At 39.1% G+C, this 23,930-nt stretch overlaps 1 protein-coding gene across 3 annotated transcripts in view; it reads left to right on the top strand.

Moving 5' to 3' along the window:
* Positions 1-8,863, top strand: part of tspan4a (tetraspanin 4a) — a 130,606-nt gene extending 121,743 nt beyond the window's left edge. For all 3 annotated transcript variants that reach the window (XM_077518900.1, XM_077518899.1, XM_077518898.1), the window contains 2 exons: positions 4,721-4,804; positions 8,367-8,863. In XM_077518900.1, coding sequence (XP_077375026.1) covers positions 4,721-4,804; positions 8,367-8,435 — 153 coding nt within the window. In that variant the 3' untranslated portion in view covers positions 8,436-8,863. The remainder of the gene's footprint in view (positions 1-4,720; positions 4,805-8,366) is intronic.
* Positions 8,864-23,930: the final 15,067 nt, after the last annotated feature.

The raw sequence follows: 23,930 nt of genomic DNA, 5'->3' as shown, positions 1-23,930 counted from the left end.
TTATTCTATGATTGTGACTGAAGGTTGCAGGTTAGAATTAGAGTGCACTACAATCGTTGATACTTCAGGCTGGAAGAATGTTTCAAGAAATGCTCAACAAAAGAGAAATGGAGACACTTAGTAACCGAAGTGGTTGCAATCTGTACATATTCTTGCTGGAGCACCAAACAAAATTATTTATGCTCTGCATCTGTTAATCACTACAAAATCTCAGCTGTCAGAAAAACAAGCCAATTCTTCACACATATCCTCTTTAACTTTCTCGGTTTGTACTGTTTCGGTTCATGTCATCCATCCTACTTTCACTCCAGATGATAATGTCATCTGCAAACATCATGGTTGCTTTGTGATTGGTCCGAACACGGAGTGGTTGTTTAGATCGGTGAAAATCAGTGCACTCGGTACAAAAACAAATACGGCAAGAATTCAGCTAGCAAGCAAGGTTACATTGTAGTTATAGGCTTTCCCAAGATCAAAAAAAAGACACAATGCATCTTCTTCTGACCTTCTCTGTACCTCTACATCACTACACTTAAGGAAAATAATGCATCTGTGGTACATTTCCTCGGCATGATAACTTACCCCGAGAGTTCACCGGATGCGGTTGCGGTGCGGTTGCGGTGCGGTCCGGCGACGCAAGCAATTAGATTCCATTCATTCGAATGGTGCAGTTTACACCGCTTGCGGGTGCGTTGCGTGTCGACTGCGTCTCAGCTGCGGCGTGCCGCAGGCCTTCCGCAAGGATAGACCTATTTTCTATTTTTGCAGGATGCCGCAGCAGTAGGCCTCCGGCAAATGGCAAGCTAGCACAAAACACATCGAGCGGGACAGGAAGACCGAGGCAGTTTCAAAATAAATTTCTGGTTACCTTTCAGAATAAAACACTCGCCAGTTCCTATTTCGCAATCAGCACACTTTCCCTCCGTTTCTCAGGCATCTTCTCACCTCCTAGAGTTTTATTAAACAACGAGGTCAAAAATTCTACAGATACCCCTTCCAGATGCTTCCATACTCCACAGGTATTTAATCAGCACCAACTGCCTTTCAATTTGTCATCCTCTCTACTGCCTTTCTAACTTCCCCCTTATAAATTAACCCTATAAAGCCAAACGTAAGACATTCTATTTCATGAGTATAATATTTTTCCCCCATTAAAACCCAGACGTATATGATCTGACACATCCATTAGAGGGCAGTATCACCCAGCTGATGGCTTTTCCATCGACCCAATTGAGAAAGGAGAGACACCTATTCTTATTAATAGTAGGAAATGTTCTTTCTGATTTTTGGAAATACTAATATGTTTATTATTAGGTTTTTGACAGTAATAAATATACCAATTTAAAGCATTGTGACTTGATGTATCAAATATGACACAAATCAAAAGTCATGTGGAAGTTGATTTTCAAAAATTGTTTTTTGTTTGTTCGTTTAAAAGGACCAATAAATACTCTATTTACAAAGAATCAGAATTTTCTCTCATATATTTCATGGTTCAGGCTTTATATTAATACCTGATATATGTGACATCATATGCTTCTTGCTTGGTCTTTGCCACCTCAATCTTCATCTTATGTACCGTAATTTCCGGACTACATGCCGCGACTTTTGTCACACACTTTCAACACTGCGTCTTATACAATGATGTGGCTAATTTAGTTCATTTTTTCTGACGGCCGCCAGGGGCGCTCGAGCAGAAAAGGTAAGAGTGAGACAGGTGGAATATAATGTGTCGAGGAAGACGCAAGTTTAATGTAACTTGGCGCTTTATTAGCATGAACAGACCCTCATCATGGAAAATACAAGAAGTCTCAGTCTCAGTGACTGTTACCGGTATGTTATTTTTAACCAGTCCTGTTAGTTACTGCCGTATTGCTGCTGTGTTACTGCCGCGTCACAGGCACTGTTTGGAAAGAAAAGCTTAGATATATTAAACCTTTGAAAACTCTTTCTGTGTACCGTCTTTCTTTGTAAATATCTCATGTTTCAATGTGGACACATGCGGCTTATATTCAGGTGCAGCTTATTTATGCACAAAATGCTTTTTCTTTTAGAAATGCACTGGGTTCGGCTTATAATCAAGTGCGTGATATAGTCCGGAAATTACGGTACTTGTCTCCTCATCCATCAGTGCGCCACTTCTTCTTTGCTAATTCTTCACACATATCCATTGTGTAATTTGGCTGGTGGAAAATGTTACATGTCTTGAACTCACATACCAGCTCTGACTTTCCCAACATGATTTATACATTTTCAGATGCACCGCTGAGGTCCACCGGGGTTCTGTTTGATGAATAACATTGAAGCAGGCTCACTGCATTACTTTCCATATTGATCCAGCTGAGAATTACTTTACCTTGTGCTGAGAAAAAAAAATATATTTTTTTTGTTTCCCCGATGTTTCGGGCAACTGCAAAATCAATTGTGTCTTTGGTTTATGTGGCTGTGACTCGCTAATTGATTATTTAGATTGTATAAATAGCGCAGTCACCAACCTGTGTCAGTCGAAATGAATTATTGAGTGGGGACATCACCACTGTATGGTGGAAGCACCTATGTCCATTATTCACGACATCACCAGGTCCTTTCGCTGATCAGAAGCTGACAGAACTCAATGTCTAAAAAGACTAAGTTCCCTGGGGCAAACATTTGCCACCTGGCCCTTCTTGCAAATCCTTCTGCTATCACTTGTAATCCAGCTTTCACCTTTTCTTTGACAACTCTCCTCCATTTTGTCACACCCTTCAATTTCCGACCCAAGAGGGTACTGCCCCAGTCCTCCTTATCGACATAACTATTCCTTTTCTTCATGGGCAGTCAAACAGAGATTCAAAAAGAATTTTCAAATGTAATTGGGATAGTGAACATGTCTGAGCCAGAAAAAGGAGAGGCAGTGAAAAAAGAAAGTTAATGTAAGGATTGAGGTTTTAAGAGATACCGATGTGTGACAGAGAGGAAACGAGAGGAATGCTGCCTTGGGACCTTTTTGTTCCTGAGCAGTATCACGGTCAAAATCTGAATGATAATCTGAGTAGTACAATATTTGGGATGTACAGTATATGATCAGCATGTCATATATTAACAGTTACTAATTAATGGCATTTTGTGTGTATGACTAATAAGTTTTGATCATCTTATAAGTATTTGAACAAGCAATGTTGTTTGTTAGGTTTTTTTGTTTATCTATCTATCTATCTACACTGTCACAAAACCCGTTAGAAAAAAACAAATACAGTTCATGGAACAACATGGCCCATCGAAGAAGGGAAAGTTTTTGCAGGATTTTTTATTTTATTTTATTTTATTTTATTTTATTTATTTAAGAACATTTGCTACTCTGATCCCAGATTCTTTGGACTTGTAGAGCACAAAAACATGGTAAATCAAGCAAATTGTTAGACGTAAAATTGTTTTACAAATAAGGTGATATATAAAATATTCTTTAATGGCCATTAAAGTATAAGAGACATGAGACGAGTAAAGTTTATTTATATAGCCCTTAATCACTAAGTCTCAAAGGGCTTCACATGCTCACAGTTTATTTTCTTCAGAGCTTCCAAGTGTTATGCGTCGGCCGTATTTTGTTACTGAAATCACCGAACGCTGCCAGGTTACACCCGGTACGCCAGTGACGAAATGTGTCACTGCTAGCAGACGAGTCACATCTAACGTTGTGATGCTAACCGTAATCGCCGCTATTCATATAAGAACATGGACGACTGGACTGGACTGTTAGAAGGAAATGAGGATCTGAGGAAATCAAGTGCGACATACAGCGACCGAATATTTTATTCTGCCAGCAGAGTGCCATAGCAAATTGTTTGATGCTCAAATGGGATGGATGATGTCTCATTCATTCATCTTTCTGTCACTGTTGTTGCTAGTCACAGGAGAAAGAGGTTACAGTCTAAGTTGTCGACTTCCGTGTGTGTGCGTTAACATATGTTAGTTATTCCCTGTTTCTCTTTTCTGAATGGCTTTCAATCGGCAGCAGGTGCCACTACATATGTCTGTCTTTTTCATGTAAAAACATCTCTGGGGAACCGAAACAGACTCACGCCATCCCCCCGTCACTTCGAACAACAGCCAGCAACGAGACTGTGACGGCATCATCCAATGCAATAAAGAATTTTAAATGAATCATTAAAAAAAAAAAAAAAAAAAAAAAAGACATGCACACATGTACAAACACACACACAGCCAGAAACAAAACAATGTGGCGAAATGAAGGTATATCCGGTTAAAAGAGTGTGGCTAAAAGAGTTTGCTTTCACTCACTGATGATGTAAACAGATGTGAAGACCGTAAAACCCACAAACAAACAAGTCAGGTGTTGCCAAAGGTCTGGCAGCATCTCCAGGGAGGAAAGTCACATTTTAGTCATGTACGTGAACCTACTTGAGGGGCACAGACTGTACATATAAACTAAAGTGTCAGTAGTTGACCCTCACACCATATAAGAAGTAAAAATACTGCACCTTTGAGTATTCTCTGGGAAGACCTGCAATATCCAAGGCTTTCTGCGGGAATATTTACCCATTCATCCAGAAGAGCATTTATGATGTCAGAGGTCAGCGATCTTGGACTTGAGTGATAGCCCGGCTCAAAAACTCTTTTCGAGTTCATCTCAAATGTGTTTGTACGCCAAACTTTTCCACCATTGCATGCTCTCTCTTTGATAGGCTGCCGTTAAATGCTTCTTGTGTGTGTGTGCCAACAGCCGTGCTACGAGCGGGTGAAGGACTGGCTTAATGAGAACCTGGTGGCCCTTTGGATCTTTGCTCTATGCACAGCACTTACTCAGGTAATTAGGGCTCCGTGATTTGTAAGTCACTTTTTGATATTTCCACTCGCATACAGACATACTCTGACTTTTGCTTCGATAACGCTCACATTTCCAGTGTCCTTTGAATTAAGTGCTGCTGCAGGATTTCTGCGGACAGCAGAAAGTGCAGACTTTTTGCGTGTTGGCACTGAAGACCACATTGGGGAGGGGGGTTGACATTCCATAAAACTCTTTTATCTCCTTTGCAGCCGATTGCTACGTGACACGCCTGCACAACAGATGAAGCGAAATAGTCTGTTCTTGAAGGCCTCCGTCACGTGGCTCTTCTTGTGCCGCAGCTGCGGGCTCATTTGCAGTCAGCCATTAGACTCTCAGTGGTGCTTTGAATCTTCTAATACAGCCAAATGAAGCAGAAAGCAGATGTAATCAACTTAACAGTGTTTGAGCGTATGTGTAATTATGGCTCATGCAAAGTGATGCATTACCTCGCTTTCCCCCAGAGTAACTATTTGGGAAGTACGCAAAGTTGGACGCTGCTCAGTGAGCTTAAACGCAAATACAAATCTCCATAATGATGTTCGAAAAAGTGCATGGAAAAGCACATCTCTTTTAGTAATACATTAATGATGGCTAATATTAATAAATCTATGTGTAGTTTTAATAAATTTCTGTGTCGTTTAATAATGAGTCAGCACGTCCTGCATTTTTTCCTGCAGTTTCCCTCTACTGCAATCTTGACAAGAACAAGAATTGGTTGGACAGCTTATTGTTGTATTTGTATTTATTTATTTTTTAATATATTCATTCATCCAGCTCCTTCCTAACATGTTTTTGTGTAATTCTTTGAACCATATATTAATTCAACTCAACTCAACTCAACTCAACTTTATTTATAAAGCGCTTTAAGAACAGGCGTTGCTGTATTCAAAGTGCTGTACATAAACAAACATCCGTTTTGTGGTAAACAAGAACAAAGTAAACATTTTGAAGTACGAATACAGGTTTGTTTGTTTTTTTGTTTTTTACAAGTAAATACATTTTACATCAGTAAATAAATAAGAAGTAGTGACTAAATAAATACATAAATAAGTAGACTAAACATCAAACTCATACACACCACAAACCAAGTCTCATGGTGCGCCAAAAGCCAAAGAATACAGATGTGTTTTAAGACATGTTTTAAAAGAGGATAATGAGGGGGACTGCCTAATATTTAGTGGTAGGTAGTTCCAAAGGGAGGGACCGGCAACAGCAAAGGCTCGATCTCCTCTAAGCCTCCGCTTAGCCCTCGGTACCTCCAATTGTGTCTGGTCTGCTGACCTGAGGCACCTGGCAGGTGTGTAGGGGTGCAAGAGCTCGGCCAGATATGGTGGGGCAAGATGATCATTTTACTATGTCAAAAATGATTCAAACATCCTTTGCTCACTAATGTATATTTCACATCAAATAAAGTGGTACCTTGACTTTTAGGAGTGGCCCACTGATGAGTTTATTTTTTTTTAAAAGTACAAGCTGATGCTTGGCTGGCCTTTATTTTATTTTTGCCTTGACATGTAAGCAATAACTTGAATTCCAAATGACAGCCCTTCAATTGCTCCAGTGAAGCGGAACAAATTGCTTCTCCTTTCTCCCACAATCCAAAAACACGCATGTAAGATAGCATTTGATGACTCTGAATTGGCAGGGAGTGTGAATGGGTCAATATGTGCCCTGTGATTGAAAAGCAACCAGGCTATGGTTTGCCCAGCCTCTTGCTCAAAGTCAGCTGAGCAGTAGAAAATGTTGGTTTGATGGATGACGGATAAAAACAAACAAACAAACAAACAAACATAGAAAACAGAAAGAGTGTGTGAGCTCTTCTGATCTAAGCAGTAGGAGAATGCCGGGTCCATGCAGGGTGTTGCTCAAGGACACTTTGCCATGTGAACATGGCGAGCGAGAGATTGAATTGCTGAAGCTGCAGTTGAACCAACGACCCAATCGTAACTCAGCAGGAATGTCGTTTATTACGACACGCTTGTGTTCCCTTTACATCCTCCAGTGTTAAATGATGGTAATGATCTTGTGTGCCTTCGGAGCTATTTCATGATGTCACCCTCTTTGATGTGTAGAGCACACTAATAAAAACCGCTGGTGCTTAGCGTGAGCTCATCTAAACTCAATTTTTATGTAAAGAGTGACGCATTTCACATCATTCTTACTCAATCGTCTGTTCCTGGGTCAGGGAGTGACTCACTGCTACACAAATACTGTCTTTACAACGATAGCAATGCTTTGGTGCGCATGTGCCGAGGTATTAATTTGAAATTAAATGTATTATTATTATATGTGCAGCTTCTTGGAATGTAGAACTGCACTGCAACATTCTGACAGTTGTCATGAAACTGAATGACAGCAAAGTATTGGAAGAACGTACTGGTGTGAACAGGGCTGGGTATCGATTCTAATTTCCTCAATCTACTCAATTTCAATTCACAAGAGTTCAGTTCAGATCGATTTTTTATTTTATTTTTTCTGATTCAACTCACTTCAATTCAATCCGATAGATTAATTATGGCACATCAGTCCTTAAATGTCAAGGACATTATAAAAACACAAATCTTATATTACAAAGTAAACTCTGCAAATGCAAAATGTTGTTTATTAATGAAAGTAACACGAGTTATAATCACTTGTGTTACACACTGACATCAGCAAGGATGAGATGAAAATATTTTCATATTAAAAAATTGTACATATAAATCAAACGATTCTGAATTGTTTTTATGTGCAATAAGTCAGGTCTTTCATAAATGTTAAGAAAATACAAAAAAATAATAATAATTTTATTTTCTTGGGTATTTATAGGGAAAACAGATATATAAAATAATTGATTCATGGATTTATCAATCGATATCAGGCTTGAAAAGGAAAATCGATTCGATATGGATTATTTTTATTTTTTTTAAAACCCAGCCCTATCAATAAAAATTATTATAATGATAATAAATGATGATGATGATGATGATGATGATGATACATAACTGACAGTTGAACTCCAAATTGTATATTTTTAACTAGACTAAGTGCAATTTCTGGAGAAATTGCGTGGGAATGCTGAAAGCTGAATGCTAAGATTTGAATGCATGTGGAACGCTTATGAAGTAAAATGAGAGACAAATTATGAAATTATAACCTCCTGGTAATTGGACAATGCACTTTACCAACTGTGGCACCAAGCAGTATCAGACACGATGATGATAAGTTATATGTTTGGACGTAGGCATGGAAAGTGATACTGAGAAAAAGTTAAATGTCTGTCCCACTGAAAATGAATGGGGGGGGGGGGGGGGGAAGTTGATATAAAATGTTAAATTGTGTAAATACTGTAAGTAATGTGGAATCAAACAATATATACCCCAGCAGGCATGAATTTTTGAAGCTAGTTGAAATTTGAACACTATAAATTGGAAGTACTATGTGAGAGTTGTTACGTGGCAAAAAAGTGTGGAGAATAAAAATGCTTCAGCATTCCCACAATAAAGGCAGAATATTTTTTATACAAGAGTCTTTGAAGTGGTGAATGTTTGATGTTTTCCAGATCCTGGGCCTGGTGTTCTCCATGACGATGTTCTGTCAGGCAGTCAAAGTAGAAACCTTCTACGCTTAACGCCCAAGTTTGACGTCCGTGTGCACATCTGCGACGTTCCTGCACATAAGAGGGACGGATGCAGCTACCCTCTTGCCGACGCATTCTCTTCTTTCTGACCTTTACCCCATGCTGACATTTCGTCAAGGACGTTGCCTCGTCACATCTTACCCGCTCACTTTCAGACAAGCACAGTCTCAATGTAATATGTTTCCTATGATTTGCTATGTGTCAAATACTAATTTCTGTGATGCATTTTTAGCTAGCAGTATAATGAACATGTGTTAAGCAGTGTAGCCTTTTTTTTTTTTTTTTATGTATTTGTTTTAAATTATTTTTGTTTTGATGTGATTTGAAAAGGAGAGGCTCAGTTTGGAAAGTGTACTGTTGAAGTGCCGCAAGTGCATGTCCCCGACGATGGTGTGTATTAAATGTTTTGATCTATTGAGCAGTCAGTGTGTCATTGCTCATGACCAAATGCTTGAGGCTTTTCGCATGTAATCCAGTTGTATGTTTAAAATCCTTAACGTGACAAAGACTCGTACTGGTGTAAACAGAAAAATCTAACACAATGAAGTCCATTTAGCACTGAAAATAACTCCTTGGCTGCGCTGAATGAAACAGCATTGTGTGGTGGATTTACATGAGACGGAAGAAGCTGAGCATCCCAGATTCAAACGTATTCTCACAGGTATTTAAATTCCGAAGCAGGATGCGTTCAAATGGCCCTGGGCTGTTTCCCCTCCAGCTCCAATGACAAAGATTATTCCGGAGCCTTGGAAACCTCCTCCAGGTCTTTTGAGTTACCTCAAATTCGTACTCTTATTGTCAACTGTAATCCATCCTTAAAACACACTTGAGACACACTGAAGGAATTTTTCCAAAAGCTTTGGCTTCAAAATCAGCTAGCAGTTACTTACTGCAGTTTTTTTTTTTTTTTTTTACTCTTTTGGGGGCTCCCTTGTGCAAAAATCACAGTCACAAGGCCTCTGTGTACCATTACGGAGCCTTCCCTTAATTGAATTATTCACATATGCTGTGAGCTCCATGCATTCAAAAGCAGAATGAAAGCGTTCTATCCCAAAGTAGCAAAAGTGGAATCGTTTGCTGCACCCACAGGCGCTGCAACCTTCTTGAGGTCAGTCGTAAGAGGCCAACCAGATCACATCTGAAAATGAGTCATTCTCTTGCACACATTACCAGCTGCCTCCATCTTACTTAAAGGCACTAACAGCTCATTAGGTAACATATGTGAGCTTTTGCATTTCATTAAACAAGATGGATGTGGCAATACACTGTGAAGAGCATCTTCCATCTGGGGATATTCATCCAAGATATCATGTGTTATGTGTTTTAGTTCAACCAACACTCTTACAACATACATGACCTAATTGTTGACGTACACACAGTCCCTTCAAAAAAGTTTTGGAAATGCAAATTCCACTCCTTTGTTTTTGTTTTATAGTGAAGACATTTGGGTTACAGATAGAGCTGTCAAACAATTAATGTTTTTAACTCAGTTAATCACATTTAAGAATTTTGATTAATCACTTAACTAACAAATTCGCACCCAGCCATTTTCACAGAAGCAATCCCGTTCGCTCCCGGCTGTTTTACTGGATCTTGACTGATTTTGCAAAGCCCGCAGAATTTTGTGGTCTATTGCTATAAAAAACATGGAACCTATCAAAAGAAAGATTAATGTCTCTTCTTTCATCAGGAAAAAAAGGTATATTTCTATCTGTTTCCGTTTTGCAGCAATTAGCATTAGACTATAGCTAAGTTTAATAATTTTTCACAAATTTATTAGGAATTTTGATTAATTGACCTTTTTTTTTTCAATATGGCCCTGGTTGATCTCCTTTGCTCTGCTGTCAGCTGCTGGCCGTTTGTGTAATAACTACCATTTCTGCAACCATTCTTTGCAGTTGAGAGGCTCCATCAAAGCCTTCTGTATGCGCTAGCATAAAATAAATAAATAAATAAAATAAATAAATAAAAAAACATATAAATACGTCTTTGGGACACAACATATAAAATAAAACATGTATACGTTTTGGGGAGCAAATGAGTTGAAAAGGCTTTTTATCAACATTTTTTCATTTTTTTTGTACATTTAATGTTATGAGGATGTCTTCCACATTTTTTGACTTGCTGCCGCTCTCATCTTCTTCATGACCCCAATATTTTGACTAGAACAATAGCAACAACCTGCGCTACATTTAAAGCAACACTAATCGGTTTACGTTGATTATGACGAGGCCATATGGACAAAAGTGGCAATGTTATGCCTGAAGGAAGACCACATTTCCCATGAGGACAAGCGCATTGTGTCGATTTTGAGCTCACGCCAGCGAGCATGACATTCAAATTGACTTTTGTCTTTGTAACGAATGGGTATAGGGGGAAGTGACTGACCTATGCCATAAAGCAGTTTGTAGTTTTTTTCTATGGCAGTGTTCCAACCATCCTCCGCAATGTTGTTTAGTGCCAATAAAAATGATACAGACCCCTCAGGCCATGGTAAAGTTACCATTCAACTAGTTTTAAGTTGATGTTTCATTAGAAGAGTTATGAAAAGGTTGAAAAGTTAGTTAGTGCTAGTTTAACAGCAAGATAAAGGATTATTTGCGGTCAAAATGAATAGTGTGATTCATCTGCGTTAACACGTGATTAATGTGGTCATTTTTTTGTGATCAATCTACCTAGCAATCAATCTAAATGGCAACACCTGAGTAAATAGACACAGTGAAACAGCAACCACTCACGTTTCAATACTTTTGCTCACTTGAAAAGTGGGTGGGTTGTTTCCAATACCATTTTATAAAAAGATGGAATTATGAACTTTTGTCTCATATTCATGTTTTGATCTCAAACCAAAATGTTTTCAGTATACAACAAAAGCAAAGGATTTTTTTTTTTTTTAAGGGACTATATTTTGCAGTTACCCAGTGTTTCTCAAAAGCCAAACACGCAACTCGGCTATGTTTCAAATTAAGAAAATAATAATAATAATCAGGATACTGTGCGACAGGCGGCACGTGACTGGTTAGCACGTCCGCCTCCCAGTACTGAGGACCCGGGTTCGAGTCCAGGCTCTGGCCTTTCTGGGTGGAGTTTGCATGTTCTCCCCGTGCCTGCGTGGGTCTTCTCCGGGTACTCTGATCTCCTCCCACATTCCAAAGGTATGTGTGGCAGGTTAATTGGGTACTCTGAATTGTCCCTAGGTGTGCTTGTGAGCGGTTGTTCATCTCCGCGTGCCCTGCGATTGGCTGGCAACCAGTTCAGGGTGTACCCCGCCTGCTGCCCATAGCCAACTGAGATACTCTCCAGCACTCAGAAAATGGATGGATGGATGGATGGATGGATGGATGGATGGATGGATGGATGGATACTGTGCGACAATAATGAAGTCATTTACCAATCCCTGAACAAATGTTTGATAGAGTAGCAAAGCTCATATGTGGGAATTGGCCACAAAACAATTGGATGCTAAAACTTGCCAATTTTTCCCCTCGGGCAGTCTTAGCTCACTTCCTCACTAACCAAGCACCAGCATCCTCTCAGACTCATACAGTGTGAATATAAACAACGGATCTCTGCGGGTTTGGTGATAGGTGGAGATGGTCTGGAAACGAAATCCACTTTATGTGACCAGTCCTTAAAAGACATTTGTCCCAAAGTCTCACAGCACCTACTGTCCATTATGAAGGAAGAAATGAAAACGATAAATGAAAAGGACACTTCGCACCCTCCGGCTTGAGAAAAAAGGAGGCAGCCATTTGGTCTGTCTGCAATAAAGAGACATATACAGAATACCTGTGAGGATGAGTCGGAAAAACTGTAAATGAGCATGACACCGTTGTTGACCTTATAAATAGTGGAAAGACTTTATAGAGCACATGCGGTCAATGTGTGCGAATGCTCAGAGATGTTGAAAATACAAGGGAAATGGGAAACTAATGTAAGTCAATATATCACAAAATATACAACAGCACTTTAGAGGAATGACATCACTGGGTGACTCACATGATAGTTCCACGTACAGTTATGATCTCATCTTGGATCAATAACAATTCAGCGTTTTTCCCTCACCTTTGTGGTTGTTTTTTTTGTTTGTTTTTCCATCTAAGCAACTTGGGGCGCTGGAAGACAACCCGCCAGGCTTCAATAAAGTAATCGGAATCTGATTAGTTCACTAGTTATGAATTAGCCACATGCTAATGATACAGACAATCTATATACAGTTAATTTGCATAAAAGCACAACCACACTCCATGGCCAATGTGTTGGACAGGGAATGTCAGAGATCCAGAGCAGTTGTGGGTTTGGTGGAAACGAGGTTGCATTGCACATTTCAAAAAAATGTATGTTAATTGGAGACTACTTGTTGTCCATAGGTATGAATGAATACCAGTAATTGCTAGCAACTGTGGCGTGGCACAGTGGTGCACCATGAATAGGGCTGGGCATCAAATGGGCATGAAATCAGCTAGCATTAGCATATGTATTATAGCGTTGGCGAAATCAATCCAAGTGTGGAGCTAAAAACTCTTTTTAATGAACAATTTTCAAGTTACTGTCGGAAGTAACTACGCCAGAACACAACAGCTCAATAATATGCGTAGCTTGCAACAACAGTAGTTTGTGATGCCTTTACGGTCCATCCAGACCATTGGAAACTATCCAACCCGCGACCCACAAGGGTTGCTACAATAGTTTTGAAACTGATCGTGTGTTTTCTCATCTGCCGTAATACACTCCTGCGTACAATGACATTGTACACATGCAAAAATAAAGCTCTCAAAATTAATAAGTTACAGTTACAGTTGGTAAACATTAAAAACAAATAGACAGCGTGTCCCAAAAGTCACTATACAATCCCCCCCGCCCCCTCCTTATTTATTTATTTATTTTTTAAATAATTTCTTTTCAGGTTGGCTACCATTTGGACATACATTGACAGCTTTGGCTTTGGGTTTTTTTAGATAGGGTCAGGCAAACTGATCTGACACATTTGTAGGTTTAATAAAAGACAAAGTAAAGAAACAAAAAAGTGTTTTATTTTCAAAAAGTACATAAAATGCCATCCTGTTTCATCAGGTTTTGAAAACTGAATCAGTCAAATGGGATTCGTTATTGTCTATACACTGTCGTTTTCATTTCAATGTAGATCCAATAGCTCTGAAGCTGGTAACCCATAACAAGATCATGTTACGAGCTGGTACGGGATCATGTCGACCAAGTTTGAAGTGCAAACGGAACGCTCCTTTGATAAATGTTTTGATAAACGTTTCCACAATGAAAACGCAATGTTCACCGGCATCAACTGAAAAAGAAACAAAAAATAATGGCGCTATACAGGAACAAAACAAAAAGGCATTATATGAAAAAATAAATGGCATTATAGGCCTACTTACTTTTCGAAAATAAAAACACTTTTTTTTTTGTTTCTTTACTTTATTTGTTTTTTATTAAACCTACAAATGTGTCAGATCATTTTGCCTGACCCTGTATATGGACAATGGCTCATTAATTGACATTGAAGCAAAAGTTTAATGAAAATTTGTAAAACTTAATGACCGTCACATTGTTCCAATGCAGAGTACATTTATATCCATGTTTTTTGACAATTTACTTGTGTAAATGCAGAACTCTTAGAGCAGGTGTTCATGCAAATCCAGGCAGGGAAAGTCTATGTGGAGGGCTGGAACTGAAACTCAGCATCAAGAAAAGTTCGATTCAGCTAAACTGACCTCAGGTAGTAGCCTACAAGAGCTTCAAGTGGAAGATTATGACGCTCGACAACCTGAAGTCATTTGGGCAAGGGAATGATATGCTTACCAAAAAATGCAAAGCCTCAGTTGTCAAATACTGATGGCCTCATATTTGTCCAAATGATACCTGAAACGAAATTGTATAGTGACTTTTGGGACACCCTCTATATGTCCTGTGATTGTCATAGCAAATGGATAGACGGAGTTCACAGTGTGCTGGTGCTGCTATTACACAGTACGCATGTGTGCACCAATTCCAACTGTAGCACAAGAGTTCCTGTTGACTCCATTAGTCAGGACATGCGGTTCGTCCACTTCCAACACAGAAAACCTCCTCCAAACCCCAGAGTCTCCACTCATCCCCCTGTTGCCTCTCCAATTCACCTCATCGCTTCAGCAAATCTCTGTATGCTTTCCTCTCATCTCATACATTATTCATTCTCATGTTCACGGGCTTTCTCCCATCTTGTGCTTGATCAATAAAACATACCTGTGTGCTTGTTCCCTCACCTTTCCATCCTTTCGCCTTCTTCCTAAAGCCAAATAGTGGGCCATGTGGAGCAGATAAAACAGCAGAGATGGATGCTCTTTTCAGCGTAGGAGAAATTGACTGTGTTTTAGGCCACCTCGCCCTTACATGAACTGGCAACTCTAATTTGGGTGTATATCACCAAAGTAGTTTCGCCACAAATTCACTGAAGGTTTCCTCTTCCGCGTGCAGGCCGGAGAGAGACAAACACGTCCTGCCCGTCTCAGTTATATTCCCTCATTTGAGAAAATAAAAGTTCATTTGAGGCCACTGAATCGCCCACAGGTATCTTTGAGTGTAGCAGAACAAAGAAGTGAACTGGGACATCATTGAGGCCATTGAAAGGAGATGACAAAGGGTGTTATTCTTTCTAAAGTGTACAGACTTTGTTTTTTTGCGTGTGTGTAGACAGTCTTGAATGGGCTCTTTGCACAGCTCGGCTACTTCCTGAACTGAATACCATGTTTCTGTTTCCTGTCTTTCATGAGTGGACAAACTGATTAATCCAGGTGTGTCTGGCCAATGTTGTTGTAGTTACTGAGATCAGGCACACCTGGATTAATCAGCTTGTCCACTCATGAAAGACAGGAAATGAAGGACTGGTGTTGAGTCCAGGAAGTATTGGATTTGTGCAAAGAGCCCATAAGCAAGAAAGCATCAGGGCCACTTGACACTAACAAGTGGCAGCAGGTGCATTTGGTAGCTGTGCTTTCAGTGGCGACTTACCTCCTGACTTAATCCACCGCTACTATGTTGTAAATATAGAAATACTGTACGAAACACAATATAATTGTGCCACTACATCATCTGGAGCAGTTCAGAATCAATATTTATCTAATTACCACTGATGCATGTTACAGTGGCTTCATCATGAGGCTTAGGGAGCTTCCAAAATGGTGGCTCAGTCAACCTTTTCCAGAGTTACACTGGGTAAGTGTCAATATCAATTTTATTTGTAGTATAGCTTATTTCATATGGCAAGCATAAACTCAGCATGCTTCAAGATAAAAAGCAAGATAATAATATACTTAATGCATAAAAACAAACAATACCATAGTCAAACAAAGGAGCTAACAACAACAAAACTAATTAAAAGCTAGTGAGAACGTCTACGTTTTAAGATTCCATTTCAAGGACGTTATTGTTGATGGTGAGCCAAGTTCCATAGGAAAGGAGTTCCACGTTTGGACCATAATAACTAAAACCACTTTCAGATGATTTTGAAAGTATAATTTGTATAGTTAGCGTGGATGTCAGAAATATAAGGCAGGGCAGCACCATTAAGAGATCTAAAGAAAAGTACTATCTTGAAATTGACTCAACTGTATTCAACTAGATACCAATGGAGATGCTTTAAAATGGAGCTCTGTGCTCATAGCTGTTTTGTTTTTGATAGAATTCTAGCTGCAGCACGCAGTCACAGTATTGACATTACGAGCGTACGCCACAAGGGAAAATGGCGGTCTCATGCTGCACTCGAGAATGGTTTGAAGTAGGATTTTTCACACTTTTGTGTCACAGTTTCGTCCTCAAAGCGTTGAGGCAAATATAAAAAACAAAGATGGCTGATTTCGATTTTTGTTGTTGTTCTGGTTAACGCGGCCATTCCAAATCACATTGGGTCAAGTAAACATGTCTTGTATTTACATTTGCTCCGGACGCATTGAGACTGGAAACTGACACAATATGAGGGATACATTCAATTTTCCACTTTCCTCGAATGCAGCAGGTGAAAGGCAGCTCTCACCTCATTGAAAAGCATTGGACTTTGGATCATTGTAATTTGATTGGTGAGGATTAATTTGATTTGAAAATGTGATAAAATGTTGACTACTATAACAATATGCCTGCTTTGTATGCTAGTCACAGGCAAAAGCAATACAATACGCCATGGAAATGAAACCTTGCATTGTGGAAATATCAGAAATGCCCGGATATTCGGAATTGTCAATAGCTCAAATGAATGCTGGTTTCAAAAGTGACTCGACGGGAATTGACGGTGACTGTTTTGGACTGTATTCACTGGAGGATTTGAAAACACATTGACAAGGAAAGTGAGCTGTCAAAATCGTCCAGACTGCTGGAACTTGTGGGGGCTAGCAGCGGGGACTAGCCTGCATGCCCACATCTCAAGTAAATGTTTGGGTTGGGGATGGATGGAAGCTTTTCAAGCTGTTTGCCCATCAATCACTGGTGGGTCCGCAAACAGAGCTGGCATCTCACTAGCTAACGCGATATCCAAGTGACCACTTCACAGATTTGTCATCTCGCTAGCTATTGTAACTCGATATCCCACCTGTGGAGGTCTTAAAAATATAATTTGCGAACCTTGACCTACAGCAACAAATCACACACGGGTGGTTGAATGTTTTTGCCTTATTGTTTGCTGTTAAAGGCTATCAACGTATTAAATTTAAATGTCAAACTGTAGAATGTCAAGTCACTTCCACAGTAGATAGTAATTAGCAACTTGCTCAATGTGCGTGCCAACATGCCTCTGGGAACCATAAGACAGGAAACGGAGGATGAATGTCAACACCATCAAATAAGAAAATCCAGCTGAGTATATTCTAAAGAAGCACGGTGTGCCACAGGAGCTCTCCGTCCAGTCCTACATGACAGCTATTGAATCACCGCTGGACTCATCTGTCACAGTCCGGTTTGCAGCTGCCTCAAAAAGGACAGCAATGGACTGCAATGACAGCAGAAAGAATCACCACACTGGAACGATTTTTCAACGCTTACTGTCACCCTCTCAAACAGTTCACCAGAACAATAGAATCAAAATGCCATTATTATTATTATTGTTGTTGTTGTTGTTGTTAATAATAATAATAATACTATTACTTGTATCATTTGACTTTATCTTTGTGTATAAATATTTTTTCTACACAAACTGTATTGACCATTTGCACGCGATGTCACTTCCGCTATGGGAACGCCCCCTCCTGAACTATGGACAGCAAAAGAACCACTTGCCTTGGATTGTAACTGTGGGGTATATGCCACGGAAGAGGGGGGACGTGATTTTGCACATCAGTTTGGTTCCGGTCTGGCTTGCGAACGCGCAACCGAGGAGACAAAGTCGGAAGCACAAGTATTTTTGACGTAGCCCACACATCGCAAACCGAACCAGAACCAAACTGATGTGCAAAAACAGTCCCACCTCTTCTGTGGCATATGCCCCATTGAATACAGCGTGAAGTCCTTTGTCTAGTCGATTCAATTATAAAATGGTCATATCTTGCTGTGTGGTCGGTTGTACAAACACACAGGGAGTAAACCAAATGTTGCTTTTTACCGAATATCTACTAATGAAGACAAAAGACGTCGATGGATAGCGGCAATCAACAGAAAGGACTGACAGTCCACAAACTATTCACAGATTTGTGAGCATTTTTTACGAGGTTAGTAGATCAATGTTCATATATTTTACTCGTAAATGTACACTTACTGCATACACTCTAACAAAGATTGTAACAGGGGTGTCGAATTACGTGTTTCAAATCACATTAACGATAGTTAATGTTAACTTAGTTTTTAAATGTACCTTCTTCAATCAAAACTATTAAGTGCATCTGACTGAAAATACTTGATGCATACTTGACATAACCACAGTGTTTCAATATAGGACAGAATGTGTAAAAATAACATTTAAAAAAAAAACAAGTCAGTTAGCATGATAAACAAGTTTTCCCTTTGCCATTACGAGGTAGATTGTCCCTCGGGTGTGAGCCTAACAATATAGTGATACAGGTCGGGCACCGCGAATTCCGGAAAAGTCAGCGATTTTATTAGGTCCGTGAAAACAGCAGGGGGGCACAAGGTAGGGTCTGTTTTCAAACCAGCCATCTCCAGTTTCTATAAAAATCGCACTCTATACTATGAGCAACTACTAAACGTTCCACTTCTGCCGACTTCTGTGAACGTCAGTTGAACTAGCAGATTCCATGGCTCGATGGGCAATAATAACTTTTGATTTGTAAGATAAAAGTCTCAAAGTACCTAAATCGCTCCGCGGCCCGTCCACTTCCATTCAACGTCATTTCCTTCCGCTGTCCATGGTGGGGCAGTCACATGATCACGTGACGTCGGTGCAAATGGTCAATAGTACAGATTGTGTGTATTAACGTGTAGCACTAAAATGGTGGTCCATTCCATATGCATGTTTAGAATCCAATAGAGACAATTGCTTTCTGATTAAACAGAGAGTGAAAATACGGACATGCTTGTGGGTATGGCTTTAAGTTTGCATTATTTCTGAAATCACCAAATGCGAGCAAATTCTAAAGGGGGTTGTTAACTTGGTAAAAACTTATGTTAGCATTCTCCTGTAATATCTTATTGATATTAACATAGTGCTGAGGTTGCTCAGTTTATGTCCTTGCAGCTAAGAATAATAATAATCCCTTTGTTAGTTCCCAAAGGACAAATTGCATTTTTCCGCTCTCTTATAGAACATGAGCATGCTACCCACACACACCATCAACACTAATCTCCAGCATCCATGCAGTCGGTAATGGAGGAATGTACGACTACTACGCATGAGTGAGCGCCCTGAGCAGTCCTTTGCTCAAGGGCATATCGACATTGCTCAGGATGCAAGTTGGCTACTCCCCAACAAGTAGTCCTAATTTCCCAATCCATCCATTTGACCATTTTCCGTACCGCTAATCCTGTTCAGGGATGCGGGGAGTTGGAGCCTATCCCAGCGGACTGGAAAGGGAAACTGCACCTTGAACTGGCCGCTGGTCAGACAATCAGCACACAGATCACACAGAAGGTGACTGAGTGGAAGTCAGGTTCGCAAACCACTTCACTCTCAGTAATATCTCCCAATCTACTTTCAGATATTCTAAAATGGTGGGAAATACGTTGGTTATTTATGCATGATTGCTTTTGGATGAGATTAGCATCTGGACATGGCTATAAAAGAAAGGCTGCCTTATCAGACACATGCCTCCAGTGAGTACTTTTTTTTTTTTAAAGATTCATCCTCCAATGTAGGGCACATTATTAATTTGAATATTTTATGCCAAACATCAAAACTATAGTGAGATAATGTGATCAGAGGCGTTGCATTATTAACACATTTTAATGGAAAGACTGCGTGTAGATTATTCCATCACACTTTATCTTTAAAGTAAGGTAGAATTTCAAGGAAAACAGCTTTCTGAATTTTAAACACAAAGAATATGAGCACGCTCTGCACCCCTCCATGATGAGCCCTCACCGCTAGCTAGATAGCATGCTAGCGTTTCTGTCATGACCAAGATTAAGGCATTTCACTTACTGCTAACCCCTCAATTATTTAGCCTGTCCCACAACAATCATGTTAAAGATGTCTGAATATACACCACATTTATTTGTAAATCAATCTAAAATGTAAATTACAACTGGCGTTGGGTCTTGATCCTCCAAGCCAATTTACCTCAGGTATAGCATGACTAGAAGACACAGTTTAACTGAGACAGCCATGTTTTGAGTCCCAGCGGATTTTGCCATCGCCATTGTGTGTCTCAGTTTTACACAGGTCCCATCCCGGCGTCTCAGAAAATGAATCGCTAATGCCACCTGTGGCCAAAAAATGAAACTGCACTTTCACTTCTTCACATACACAATGTGCACATGATGTCACATCCACAGAGGGCGGGAAATTTAAACCCGAGTCTGAAAGCTATTGGCCAGAGGCTTGCAGGAGTACCAATTATGAACAGCTACGGTGTTAATCTACAAATAAAAAAAAATGTTTTGGTCACAAATGGTGAAATGAAAAGGCTATATTGTAAAGATATTTTTGGGCAAATAGTTACAAAGTGCAGCTTTAAGCCAATTGTTTGGGCCATGTGTATGTCAATCACACAGTTGTTATACCAACTCATATAATAAACCAATTAAAAAGGAATTTAACTGTAATATTCGTTCCTATTTACTTTCACATTCACATTTGAGTTCTTATTTTCATCGGCTAGCAGGCATTTATTGTCATACCGTAACTCGAACTACTTCCTGCTTCTGTGTCTAAGCATCAAGTGTAGTCCTAATACTGCAGTCGCCAGTCAGACCCAATGCAAGCTGTACTTTTCTGGCGGCACATTTCCAATGTTACAACGTGGGACCGACGTGGGAGAAACAGCACAGCCAGCTCCCAAAAGCTGCCGTGACCGAGCAAAAAGGTTGGATAATGGTGAGTAGGGATGTAACAGTAACAGCAATATTGTGATATCGCGATATTAAAACTGCCACAATATCATCGTCATGTCACATTAAAAGCAGCACACCTGTTAAAAATTTCAAGTAGATTTCCATTTGTGCAGTTCTAGCACCCTCTGGTGGTTAGCTTTTTAGTGCAGTTTAATTTTCATATGGCATGTTTTGGCCCTTTGATGTTTAGAATCCACACAAATGGTCAGATGATGGGGAATGTAATATACTTGTGAATCGAATCAATATGTGGAGGAACTTGTGTGCGTGCATTAGCAAGTAAGTACCTCAATATTAAGTGTTATTCGAGATCTGTGTTGTTTATTTGCATTGCTGTTATGTACAAAAGCTCAATAGTGCCTTTTTTAAAATAAATAAATAAATAAATAAATAAATAAATAAATAAAATAATGACATCCTCCCTACAATATCCTGATCATTGTCGCATCGTGAGGTTCATGTCGTGATAATATCGCATCACGACATTTGGACATTGTCACATCCCTACTGGTGAGTTAGCATTGTTATCCAATAAACGAATAAATTCCAATCATTTAAAATGCACAACCATCAAATAATCATCTCACCTGGGAAAAAGCCCTGCTTTTAAATGAAAGCTAGAAATGTATAACATTTCATGACCAAATTTTTGACCACGGATGTACCTGGCCGAATCACCGGCTTGCAGAGATGTCAAGTAACAAAGTCAAAATTCAACCGCTTCAAGAGGTGAATCACTGTAGTAAGAAATTATATGACAGAAAGTGGCAACTGCACTGTTGCCAAATGCATTACGCATACCGCTTACACCCATTTTTGTTCCTGGGGGAAAATACATAGTTCATTCGAGGACAAGTTTCAGTGAATCTGTGACAGAATAACAGCAGCTCTGCTTTTGGTCCAAGGAAATACATGAAGGCTGAGCCGAGGGGCAGTCAAATGGTGAAAAAATACAAATGTATGTGAATAGATTTTTGACAGTCTAGAGATGGAATGGACTTGGTTCAGTGGTTGCTAACAGTGAGGTCAGAACTTCTCGGCAGCTCACAGGCGGAAGTTGTGCCGCTAATAAATAAACTTGAGGGTGATTTGAACCAAAAACAAGCATGGTTTATTTGAATGGATGTTGTTGTCTTTTCCTTAAATTTGGTATTTTAATCAACAAAAAGTATTTTGCACAATTTGGTTCAAGAGACGGCAGACTGTGAAAACTGTGACGAGCTGGGAGGACAGAATGCAGTCAGGAGCCCCTTCACCACATTGCTCATCAAAAATAAAATAAAATAGATGTTCGTTATTCAACTAATTTTTCTACTAAGATAATTATTCAAGGGAGAAACTCAAATGTGCCGAGCGAAACCTTGTGCTGTTTGTGAAGTATTTTCCACATGCCAGAAGAAAATCTCAACAAAAACACCTTGAGGCATTTTTTCCCCCTTAATTTCCACTATGCAAGTAAAATAATCCTTTCAACATATCAAAATCAATATCCTGGTCAAAGTTAAACTTGCAATCCAGAATTTAAATAGCCTAGGCCTTGAAACTCAATTTGTATGTGTTAGATATTATATTGCAGTGAATCCCAATCAGGGTGCTATCGTGATATAGTGTGCAGTGAAAGATCATCAGGGAACCTGAGGAAAATTATCTGATTTCACTTATTATTATTATTATTATTATTATTATCATCATTATTATTATTTTTACAAATAGACAAATACATCTTTGTTCAACTATCCAAGGGTCTGCAACCTGCAGCTCTGGAGTCACATGCAGGATAGCTTCAGAAGAAAAACAAAACAGTATATATTATTTTATATTTTTACATATTTATTATTTAGCTAAAATATTCTTTACATGAATTAATGATTTTGATTAAAAAGACGAAAAATAAAATGTTCTAAAAATATAAGTCACATTTTTAAGCTGTCAGAAAAAGAGATGGAAGGTAGATTAAAAAGTAAAAAAATAAAAAATAAAAAATGACCAAAGAGGAAGATTACCATAAAAGTCCATGAAATTTCCAAAAATTTCACAGAACTGAATTTAAAGAAGGCAATAAAGAAAATGTTCAAAAGTAACCATAAAATGTTGAAAAACAAAAGGCAGAAAATTACCATAAAATGTCCACAAGATTTCAAAAAAGTCAGAAAAACATTTTTTTTGTTTTAATGAAAAGGCAGAAAGGGAAATATCTAAAAAGCACTTAGAAACTGTCCGAAAACAAAAGAAGAAATCCTGAAAATTACCGTAAAATGTCCACAAAATTGTCAAAAATGTCAGATAACTGATAGCAAAAAAGGCAGAAAATGTATCCAAAAAATAGCTACAAAATGTCCAAATCAGGAAGATCGTCAGAAATATATATAAATATATAATAAAATAACATTGCCAAAAATACCAAAAATTTGATAGAAATGCAGAAAAGTCTAAAATGTGTGAAAAATAAAGTCTGAAAAATTACACAAAAAAAAAAAAAAAAAAACAGAAAAGGAAAGGTGGGATAAAATGAATGTACGTATTGGTCTCCTATTTTTGTGCTTCTGGTGCAGCTCAATTGAGCTCTTAGGCACTCAGTACATTAGACTAACACTAACACACTGTTTCCTTCATCACAATATTCAAAGGTTTTGTGGCTCCAGACAGATTTTCCGTTATTTATTTGGCCTAAAATCACTCTTTTGACAGGAGAGGTTGCTGATCTAACCTATACCAATGATGTATAGTGTCAGGACTCAGGTACAATAATTACATTGTAGTTCCGGGATTCAAACCCACAACCCTTCAATACTGGATGAAGCAACTATACAGAATGGGCCAACAGCCACAACAGCAATGAACAGGAGGCCTTGTATCGTCCGCACCCCCAACAACAAAATATTGATGTTTTTTCTTTTGTCATGCATTTTTTCCCCCCGGCGTCAACGATTGGATGTGCCATCGGCACAAAAGGCCGTTGTAATAAATAACATTAATTGGTGTTGTTTTCAACTAGTGTTGCCATGA

Source organism: Festucalex cinctus, chromosome 4 (genome assembly GCF_051991245.1).
Source record: "Festucalex cinctus isolate MCC-2025b chromosome 4, RoL_Fcin_1.0, whole genome shotgun sequence".
NCBI classification, from domain to species: Eukaryota; Metazoa; Chordata; class Actinopteri; order Syngnathiformes; family Syngnathidae; genus Festucalex; species Festucalex cinctus.
This window is presented reverse-complemented; position numbering and strand designations above follow the sequence as displayed.